This window comes from Mesocricetus auratus, unplaced genomic scaffold, assembly GCF_017639785.1.
Source record: "Mesocricetus auratus isolate SY011 unplaced genomic scaffold, BCM_Maur_2.0 Super-Scaffold_100694, whole genome shotgun sequence".
Taxonomy (NCBI): Eukaryota; Metazoa; Chordata; class Mammalia; order Rodentia; family Cricetidae; genus Mesocricetus; species Mesocricetus auratus.
The window spans coordinates 4609263-4620843 of record NW_024429268.1 but is presented as its reverse complement, the minus strand read 5'-3'; the positions used below and the strand labels follow the sequence as shown (position 1 = coordinate 4620843).

Genomic DNA, 11581 nt, shown 5'->3' with positions numbered 1-11581 from the left:
GAACTCCTACAGCTAATAAACACCTTCAGCATAGTGGCAGGATACAAAATTAATTAAAAAAATCAGTAGCTGTACTATATATAGACAATAAATGTGCTGAGAAAGAAATCAGAGAAACTTCACCCTTTACAATAGCCATTAAACAACATAAAATATCTTGTGGTAACTCTAGCAAAACAGGTGAAAGACCTGAATGATAAAAAACTTTGAGTCTTTATAGATATTAAAGGAGACACCAGAAAATGGAAAATCTTCCATGCTCTTGGATACGTAGAATCAACATAGTAAAAATGGCAATCTTGCCAAAAGTAATCTACAGATTCAATGCAATCCCTATCAAAATCTCAGGACAATTCTTCACAGACCTTGAAAGGACAAGTCTCAATTTTATATGGAAAAACAAGAGATCCAGGATAGCCAAAACAACCCTGTACAATAAAGGAACTTCAGGAGGCATCACCATCCCTGACTTCAAGCTCTACTACAGAGCTATAGTAATGAAAACAGCTTGGTATTGGCACAAAAATATACAGGTAGGCCAATGGAATCAAATTGAAGACTCTTATAATTAAGCCTCACACCTATGAACACCTGATCTTCAACAAAGAAGCTAAAATTATGCAATGGAAAAAAGAAAGCATCTTCAACAAATGGTGGTGGCATAACTGGATGCTGGCATGTAGAAGATTGCAGATAGATGCGTATCTATCACCATGCCCAAAACTTAAGTCTAAATGGGTCAAAGACCTCAACATAAATATAGTCACACTGATCCTCTTAGAAGAGAAAATGGAAAGTACCCTTGAACGAATTGGTACTGCTTCCTGAACATAACACCAGCAGCACAGACACTGAGATTGACAATTAATAAATGGGACCTCCAGAAATGGAAAATCTTCTGTAAGGTAAAGGACACAGTAAACAAGACAAAATGGCAACCCACAGAATGGGAAAAGATATTCACCAACCCCACATCTGACAGAGGGCTGATCTCCAAAATTTACAGGGAACTCAAGAAGCTAGTCTCCAAGATACCAAATAATCTAATTAAAAAGTGGGGGTACAGAACTAGAGAATTCTCAATAGAGGAGTCTAAAATGGCTGATAGACACTTAAAGTGCTCAACATTCTTAGCCACCAGGGAAATGCAAATCAAAACAACTCTGAAATATCATCTTACTCCTGTAATGTAGGGTGTAGTTTTTTCCTTGCCTGCTGCTTTGGTTTTTCCCAGCCAGCTGCCTAGGCTCTGCTGTGTTACAGTCCCCAAATAACACACAGGAGGCTATTTTAATTATGAAGCTGTAGACCATTTGCTTGGTTTCTTACTGGCTATGTCTGACTTAAGTATTTACTCCATAACTGTCAATCTAAGTATTTCTCTTACTAGAGAAAGGGTCCGGACCTTTTACTTCTCTGGAGGTTACATCGTGACTCTGTGTTTCTCTTTCCCAGAATCCTCCTCAACTCCTAGTCCCACCTATCTTGCTTCCCAACAGTGCTTTATTGACATATACACAGGACTTCCCCATCATCTCCTCTTTTCTGTCTAAATAAAAAGAAAGGTTTTAACTTTAACATAGTCAAATTATATATAACAGTACAGTTATCAAGTAAGAACATAGTTACAATATTTTGTCCATTAACATTTAGTAAGATTTAAAGAAAGTATCATTTATCGACCTTTGTGAGTCTAAAGTCTTATATGTAGCTTATCTTTTATCATAACTAAGGAAAACTATAATTATAACTATCTGTCTTCAACTCCATCAAAGACCACAGAAGGATAATATATAAACACTATGACAGAGACATCTTGCTACCTGGACAGTCACCCGAAGTTCCTCTGTAACGTTGGGGCATCCATCTTCAACCCGTAAGGCCACAATGTGTCCAGAAGACTTCTCAGCAAAGCAGGAAATTTCAAACTGTCTGTCTGCATTTGCAGTCTGTCATTCATTTTTCTGTGTTCTGCAGAAAGTCTCATAGACTCTTCCATTAAGCAGGAACCTTGAAGGATTGTTTGAGTTCAGCAGTCACTTTCCTGTGGGTCCTGCAGGTACAGTTTATATAGAGACAGTCAAGCAGTCCAGGAAAGAGCATTTTCTTGCTCGAACGGCTAATCTTGCCATGTTGAAAGCAAACTCCATAACGAGTCTCTTCGATGCCCATCTTCCTCTCAGACATAATTGATGCTGCCAGGAGCAGACATTTCTCATTGTCAAGACAAACCCTAAACCATTTTAAATGAAGGTCTTTGAAAGATTTTAAGACTATCTATCTATCTCAAATATATCTCTGTATCTAGAAAACCTAACTATAAATTCTGACTATTATAAGTAACTATAATCTGTATTTAATTTTGCATTACATTTTAAAAGATCAGTATAAGCACAATACTTAATCAAGAGGAGAAATATACACATCACAAAATTGACCTTGAATTTGTAGCAATAAATGAAAAACCATACCAATACAAAGTATTCATTTCCATACCATATTCCCTTTTTACCTTTAAAAGGAGATTGGTTGTGATCATTAACCAGTTATAAGCAACCCCATTCAAATGAAAACAAAGGTTTATCAACAATATGGGAATTTGGACGTTGCTCATTCCAAACTGCTTCCTGCTGGATGGGGGTGCTGTTCATACCATGGGGATCATGACAAAACTCAGAAACCTGTATAAGTCCATATTTTCATGATCTGTGAGGCTGCATCATCTCAGCTGTTTCAGATGCTGCATCACCTGGGTCACTGCTTCCGGGGGAAGGGGGAGTGTTCTTGATTCATCAAAAGACAGAAACCTGGAAGCAATCCACAGCTTTCCGTTTTCTGTGGAAACATAAACAAAAACTCTTTTTCCAAGTAACCCGTCCTTATATTTAAAGTTAGAGGTCAAAGCTTTTTTGAAATATATAAGTTGGATTAATTCAGCAGCATTTATAATCAAGTATATTTCAGCAGTTGTTCCTTCCTTAGCCACTGAACAACTGAAAAACACAATAGCGTACAGTATCCAGACTTTCTGTGTATTTTCCATCTTTATGTGGCTTATTTATTTATTATTATTCTATTTCTTTTATTTTTATTTATCTATTTCTCTGGAAATCTGTCTTCCTCTGCCTCTGGAGCAAATCCTACTGGCGTGCGCCACCACAGCCGGCTTCTCTATTAATTTACCACTGTGTCGTTTCTTTTTCTCCCTCAGTCCTATGTATATTTTTAAACACACTGTAAACCTTTAGAGGTTTTTCTTCATTTGAATCTGACTTTACTGTAAATATTTATGTTTTTCTAGCCACATATCTTATTTGCTAAAAACCATGGCTATTTAAACTGCAGTTTTTCCAAGATGGTGGATGTAAGTTTGACTCCCGCTCATCGCCTCAGTCCATGCTGACATTCAACAAAAGCTGCCGGCTTGGAGATGTGGTCACTGCCACTGGCAGCTGCACGTACACACCTTTCAATTGTTAGCAGAGCCTCTTAAAAGAACCTTGCTGGTTTTTGTTTTTTGTGTTTTGGGTTTTTGTTTTTTGTGTTTTGGGTTTTTTTTTTTGTTTTTTTTTTGCTTATGTTGAGTCAGGAAGACTCCCGTAAGTGAGCCACGTGTCTCTGCTTGTCTCTAGCAAAAAAGAGACCACCTGAGAAAAATGATGATATCAAGAAGCCGTGTTTCTCTCTGTTCTTTTGTTTCTAAAATTCCTTTCACGCTTTTTTGTCATTCTATGTGGAAATTCATACCCCACTTCTGACACTTTCAGATGACTAAAATCGGAAAAACACCAATGCAGTTTATACAGGAGTGGATGTGGGTGGGAATGCCAACTTGTACAGACACTTTGGAGATCAGCATGAAGACTCCTCAGGAAAATGAAAAACAGTCTACCACAAGATCCAGCATATACTCAAAAGATGCACATCCATACAACAAGGATGTCTGTTCCACTATGTTCATAGCACCATTATTTGTAATAGCCAGAACCTGGAAGCAACCAATATGCCCTTTTACAAGAGTGGATAGAGAAAATATGATACATTTGCACAATGAAGTACTACTCAGTGGAAAAAGCAATGAAATATTGAAATTCACAGGCAAATGGATGGCACTAGAAGAAACCATCCTGAGTGAGGTAAGCCAGTCACAGAAAGACAAACATGGTAAGTACTCACTCATATATGGATTTTAGACATGGAGCAGGGGAGTGCCAACCTACAGTCCCACTGCCAGAGAGTCTGGGAAACAGGGAGGACCCTATGAGAGATATGTATGGTACCCCAGAGAAGAGGAATGGGATGGGATCTCCTGAGGGGGTTGAGAGCATGGGGGAGGGGAGGGGAGAGGGAGCTGGCAGGAAGAGAGGGGAAGAAGACAAAGGGCGAGGAAGACCTGGGGGAGCAGGAAGATTGAGTCAGGGGAAGAATAGAGGAGAGCAGGATGAGAGATACCATAATAGATGGAGCCACTATAGGTTTGAGAAGATATGTGGCACGAGTGAGATTTTCAGGGGTCTACAAGGATGACAACAATTGGCAGCGGCCCCGGCTTCTCAGCATCCGGCAACCGGCACCGGCGCGGTTCAAACCGAGGCCATGAAGCAGATTCTCGGGGTGATCGGCAAGAAACTTCCTAACCTGGAGAAGAAAAAGGGTAAACTTGATGATTACCAGGAACGAATGAACAACTGGCAATCTAAGTAATAGTGGAGAGGCTACTTTAAATACCCTTCCTCCGATAATGAGATTATATGACATCCTAGAGCCTTCATCCAGTGACTGATGGAAGCAGAGGCAGATACCCACAGCTAAACACTGAACTAAACTCCTGGAACCCAGTTTTAGAGAGGAAGGAGTGACGGGTAAAGGAGTCAAGACCTGGCTGTTGAAACCCACAGAGGCTGCTGACCTGAACAACCGGGAGCTCATGGACCCCAGACTGGTGAGTGAGAGGACAGTGAATAATATTTTATCCAGGTCTCCAGTCTGCTTGATAGTCATGAATTAACAATATACTTGCTCCATTGAAAATGTGTTTTTTGGAGGGGGTTTCCACAACTCTTTCTTTGTCTACACACTAAGCCATTTTTTTGGTTTCTACATGTGAGAATTTCTTAGCTTTCATATGTTTAATAACATAAATGTGCTGGCGTATTTGGTACCTTTTGTCTACTGAAGATAATGTGGAAATCTAAGAATGTACAGACCTTTATTCTGGTCCTCTGTGAGTGGGTTTATGCAGGGGATGCAGCCATAGCAAGATATATGCAGATCTCCTGGAGAAAACAGCTTCAAGAGTTAACAAGCTTTTTCAGCTCAATTTGCAACTAATGAGTGTCAAACATGGCCTAGCAAGGCTTTGCATGTGAGAAAATGAAGTTAATGATACATAAATGGATATTTTAATGGATTACAGTCAACAAAACCTACTTTATGATCTCACAAGTATTAGGAAGGAACAACATTTTAACTTTTCTTGTGATAACAAAGAACAGCGTATGTACAGTCCAGATAGGTTTTCTCTCCCCCTAGTTTTCCTTCTCTTTCTTTTTCCATAATTGTCCAAACATTATCAGCTCCAGAACATAAGTTTAAAGATGACTAAGATAGTTCAGTGTATCTTTCTAATAGCTGACTGAGCCACTGACAGACAGATCCCAAGGCTAGAAGTCCTGTATCTAAGCTGCATCCACACACCTAAGGATAGAGAAGATAGCATCTTCATTGGTCTCTGAACAAAGTCTTAAACACATTTATCCGTCAAAGAGAGCCGTTTCACAGTGAGAACGATTTTTTCAGGTCATCTGTTCATGGATTACAATTGCACGGCACTCTCTGAGGTGTGGATTCCTTTTTTTCTTTGATAATAACAGCAAGCACTCTTCTAAGTGCATCACCAATACTGAATCATTCAGTCCTCATGATAACCTTCTGTGTTTTTTCTCCTTCTTCAAGTTATAGGTAAGTAATGGTCTCTGGTTACTGCTCAGCTCTCCTCAGTTGATGACTTCTGGTTAGGGTGCAGGTGGAGAAAGACTCCTCCTCCCTTGGTGGGGATGGTCACAGGGAGTATATAGACAACACAGTGTGGATCTGCTTTTTCCCTTTTGTGGGGGTGGTTGTGAAGGAGTGGTGGGGGACATGGGAAGAGTGGGAAGTGAGTGCAGTCAGGGTGCATTATGTGAGATCCCCAAATAATCAATTAAAAAAAAGAAATTGGAGAATAGACACCTGGCCGGTCATATTTTTGTTTTTCTTAAAACGGAACACCTTTTTTCAGTCTCTGTGTAAAGAAATACTTTAGGAAGTGAAGACCTAGAGTAGAACCAGATACTATTGGCAAAAAAGAGAAAACAACCAATAAAATGATTCCTAATGATATTCTACTACACTCATTGATTGGTGCCTCGTCCAATTGTCGTCAGAGAGGCTTCCTCCAACAGCTGATGGGAGCAGATGCAGACATTATGCAGAGAGAGAGAGTCTAAATTGGAGACCTCCATCGGGCTTCTCCTCTAGGAGATTGGTGAATCCTGTGGAAGAGTGGGTGGAAAAATTGTAGGAGTCAGAGGGAATGGAGGACACCTGGAGAACATGGCCCAGTGAGTCAACTAAGCAGGGCTTACACAGGCTCACAGAGCCTGAAGAGACAAGCACAGAGCCTCCATGGGTCTGCACCAGGCCCTCTGTGTATAATGTCACGGCTATTAGCTTGGCATGCTTATAGAACTCCTAACAGTGGGAACAGGTGTGTCTGTGACTAGTGCCTTTTCTTGGGACTCTTTCCCTCCTATTGGGTTGCCTTGTCCAGCCTCAGTGTGACGACTTTTACCTTGTCTTGTTGTATCTTGTTTTGTTCTGTTTGGTTGTCAACTCTTAGAGGCCTGCGATTTTCTGAAGAGGAAATGGAGAGGGGGGTGGATCTGGGGTACATGGGAGCTGTGAAGGAGCTGGGAGGATTGAGGGAGGGGACACTGTGGTTGGGATGCATTGTATGAGAGAAGGATCTGTTTTTAATAAAAAGTGAAATTAGTGGATCAAAGAAAAAGAATATTACAGAAATCATGATATAGGAGGTAAAACTAAATTGTCACCAAATGGCCACCGTAGCACCCAAATCCTCTTGGTAACTATACTGACATAGAATTGTTGAAAAAAATGTATGAGAGTAGTCAAGTGAGTTTATCGTTAACTTTTTTTTTGGTCTTTCGAGACAGGGTTTCTCTGTATTGTTTTGGAGGCTGTCCTGGAACTTGCTCTGTAGATCAGTCTGGCCTCGAACTCCCAGAGATCCACCTGCCTCTGCCTCCCAAGTGTGCCACCAACACCCGGCTTATCATTAATTTTTGTTGTTGTTGTTGCTAGTAAAGTTAAAGTTGAAGAAACAATATTTTCATAAAGTCACCTTCTGAATTGGGTTGTTTGTCTTTTAAAATTGTGTCATTTACCTTTATTTCTGTTTAGGGGTGGGAGGCAATGGTGTAGGCAAGAATTGTTACCTATTTATTTGTCAAAATTACAAGTTTTTATCATTTTTTAAAAATTATATATACCTAAGTATAATATATACATGTTATATTAAATTATCTTTTTTTTCCTGGACAGGGTTTCTCTGTGTTGTCCTGGCTGTCTTGGAACTTGCTTTGTAGACCAGGCTGGCCTCTAACTCACAGAGATCTGCTGACTCTACCTCCTAAGTGCTGGGACTAAAGGCGTGTGCCACCAAGCCAGGCTCAAATTACTTTTAAAAAGCACAGAATTTAATTTGCCTTTGGTGAACTCTATTGGTCCTTTTCTTTTTGTTGGACTCTTATCTTGACATTATGTTTGCAGCATCTCTCCCCTTCTGCGAAAAGCTTTGCTTGATTATTACCTGAACCCAGAGTTTCACACATGACAGATAAGTGCTCAGTCACTGAGCTGTATCTCCAACCATCTTTTTCCTTATTAGATTTAAATGAGACATTGATCAGGCTGGCCTTGAGTTCACTTAGTAATTTAGACAGACGTTGGATGTATTATCTTTTTGCCTCAGCAATCTGAGTAGCTGGTGTTTTTATTTTATTTTATTTTTTTGCTGTAATTTCCAACGTGGCTTGTGGTTTTGAATTTCAGATTTAAATCTTTATCTTACCCTAGTGCGTGTTTGAATGTGAAAACCCAAGGCTGCTTATTCTAAATTGCTGTTTCTACCTTCCCACGGTGGGATGTATGGTACCTTCGCCACATTTTACCTCATTCCTGCTTTTCTCCCCACACGCACATCGCGTCTCCAGTGTAGAGCCCTGTTTTCTCTTCTGTGGGTTACTGCTGCAACTCTCCACTTGTCACCTCAGTTCCGCTCTGCTATTCCCAAGTCACTTTCCCAATGTGCAAGCGCGCTTGTACCACACACTTACCCAGAGACACTCGGAAGTGAAAGCCTTATGTATCATCCAAGTCCCTATGCTAGCCTCGCTCAAAAGCCTTGGTCAAGGGTTACCACAGCTATCTCATCCTGAGATAACTACCAGTCATTCTGACAGAGAGTCTACACAGTCACGATGTTTAGAAAACATCTGCAGACTATGACTGCTTAAGGGAGAGATGGTCTGTAACCTCTGCTACCTCTTGCTCCCATAGGCATCCACGGTCAGATTGAGGAGTACGGGTACACGCATGCGTCAATAGACCTCTAGGTGACGCAACCGCTTTCTTCTAAAGCCCTTTTAGATAAGGTAGCCTCTATCAAGCACCTTCCTCGGGACTGCCACCCGCGTCTGATCTCATGGATCACTTAGTTTTTGCCTTGTTTCACAATTGAGACAACTGAATCTGGAAAGGTGAAAGAAAGACGTCCAGGGAACAGCTCTCCAATCCGGTTGGCTGCCTCTTACCCTTATCTCAGTGCACATGTTTGCCTCTGGGTCCCGACTCAGCCTCTTCGTTTACATTTGTCTATTAGTTCCCCGGCTAGTATCTGCCAACCCCATGGTCTCCACAGCCTTCGGTAATCACCAGCTGATTCATCCCCTTGAGCATGCACACCCTGAACACTGCGTTTATGTCTTCGACAAACCTTTATGTTTATGCTCTACCATGGCTTGCGTTGCTTGCCCCAGCCGCATTTCAAAACAGAGTGACAACCTCTTTTCTCTACTGCTTCTGCTCCTGGGTTCTCCGCTTCAACAATGGCACCACCATGCAGGACCAAATGACATGAGTTAAATAGGTTTTGTGCTCTCTACTTCTTCATCTCCGACTCTTCTGGCAACACCCAGTTTCCCCACACAGATACCCAATTATGTGTCTCACTACAGCCCAAGCTATCCCACAAATAGCAAACGACCACAACAGCCCACGATACAGCTCCTTCAACCATTGTGAGATCTTTTTCATTACGCTTCAGGCTTCACTGACTGGTTTCGCTTGGTGCCTTCTCCATCCTTCTCTTCTGGCTAACACTTACCCATGCCTTCTGCACTCCATCTGTTTCCCCCAGGAAACTTTATGTGACTCCCCGCAGCCTTGATAAGTCTGGCATGATAACCAGGGTCCTAGCCACTCTCTTCATATACCGTTACTTTCCACATCTGCCTTTCAGACCGCTGGCATCATCCCAACCCGCTGGTTTGCGTAGGCCTGGGAATTATGGGGACAATGTGGCAGGGGTCAAACGGGAGCACTGGATCCAAATCCAGACCTCTCTGCTCCACTTCCGGACATTCATCCTGGGAGGAATGAAGGACATGGCCACTGCACATCTCTTCTTGTGCAGTTTCCAAGTTCTCTCTCTTGAATCTCACCCCCTGAGCTCCCAGGGTGCCTTTCGAAATGCAAACAAGAAACGCTAGGGGATGGATGCTTAACAAACAGGACTGCCCACTGTCTTGGCCGGCTATACAGGGCTCACACAGACCCTGATCCACGGAGCCCCAGGACCCTGTGAATGGCAGACGTGATCTCCCGGTTGCGCAGGCTGTAGATAAGGGGATACAGAAGTGGCGTGACATTGGTATAAACCAGTGCTACTGTCCGATCTAGTCGTGGGGAGTAGCTGGACTTGGGCCGCACATACATGAAGGTGGCGCAGCCGTAATGCAGGAAGGTGACAGCCAGGTGCGAGGCGCAGGTGGAGGCAGCCTTGCGTCTGCCCCCACCACCATGCAAGTGGCGCAGGGCAGAGGCAATGGCCCCATAGGAGGTCAGAATGAGCACTGAGGGCAGCAATAGCAGAACCAGGCAGGCTCCCAGTAAGGGCAGCTCGTCCACGTAGCTTCGTGTGCAGGCCAGATGGAGAAGTGCAGTGATGTCGCAGAAGAAATGCACCAGCAGGCGGGACCCACAGAAAGGCAGGTGGAAGACTGCCACCGTTAGCCCCACGGACACTGCTAGTCCCCCGAGGCAGCAAGCCAGGGCCAGCCGTGCACACAGACCCGGGGTCACTATAGATGCGTAGCGCAGCGGGTGGCAGATGGCCACATAGCGGTCATAGGCCATGGCTGCCAACAAGAAGCACTCAGCCCCGCCCAGTGCCACGAACATTTGCATCTGGACAGCGCAGCCCAGGAAGGAAATGGGGCTGCCCCTGCTGCCATGGCCAGGCATGCTCAGGTCGGCTAGAGAGCGGGGCACCACCACCAGCGTGTAGCACAGTTCGATGGCTGAGAGCTGGCAAAGGAAGAGCAGCATGGGCGGCCTACTGGGCACCGAGACCACGGCCACCAGGATGAGCAGGTTACCACTCAAAGTGGCCAGGTGCACAGCCAGCAGCACCAGGAAGAGAAGGGGCCTCAGTTGCGGGAACTCGAAGAAGCCTTGAAGGAGAAAGCCGCCGCGGGGTGTGGTGCTGTTGCTGGGGCTGTCCATGCGCTGGGGTCGGGAGGCACCTGTGGGAGAGAAGCGGAAGCAGGGTGAGCCTGTGGGTGTGGCCGTTCTGAAAGCCGAGAACGGTTTACTTGGGAGTCAGAACAGGGCTGGGAGGGGTGCCTGTAAAGATGTTCCACGCCTGCACACCAGTAAGTCTTCCTGACCACATCCCCAGAGCGAAGCTCACCAAACAGTGCAGCTTTACCAGCCTTTCCAACTAGGATCTCTGATTTGAGACCGTGGTCTTAGTGTACATCCCTCCTGACCTCCACCCACGGAGGCAAGCACCGGCCTCGCTCTAGACAATCATGTGTTTTGTATGGTCATAAGTTCTAGACTTCAGGGTCCTCCAAGGCCTCTCCTCTTTGTTTCTCTATCCTCTTAGCTGACTCTGCCTTCCAAGGTGTGACACAGAGCCACAGAGTGACCCAGCATATATGAGGGCCTCTTAGGACATCTCATGCAACTTGTTTTAAAAAACACTTTGTTCATTCATTTCCAGCTAGATCACAGTTCCCCTCCCTTCCCTCCCTCCTCTTCTCCTAGTCCCTCTCCCAATCTTCCCTCTTGCAGTCAACTCCTCCTCCATTATTTTCAGAAAAGGCAAGGCCTCCTGTATATGTCAGCCAGCCATGGCGTATCAAGGTGCTTTAAGACTAGACATCCTATTAAGACAGGATGAGGCAACCCATGGCAGGAAAGGGTCCCAAAAGCAGGTAACGGAGTCAGAGAC

At 43.9% G+C, this 11581-nt stretch overlaps 1 protein-coding gene across 1 annotated transcript; it reads right to left on the bottom strand.

Moving 5' to 3' along the window:
* Positions 1-9888: 9888 nt before the first annotated feature.
* On the bottom strand, positions 9889-10848 carry LOC101830632 (olfactory receptor 10AC1-like). The gene has a single exon (XM_005083067.1). The coding sequence runs from the start codon at positions 10846-10848 to the stop codon at positions 9889-9891; it is 960 nt and encodes a 319-aa protein (XP_005083124.1).
* Positions 10849-11581: the final 733 nt, after the last annotated feature.

Bases quoted from the DNA above. Each gene is read 5' to 3' on its own strand.
- LOC101830632 (XM_005083067.1), bottom strand. From the start codon at position 10,848: ATGGACAGCCCCAGCAACAGCACCACACCCCGCGGCGGCTTTCTCCTT.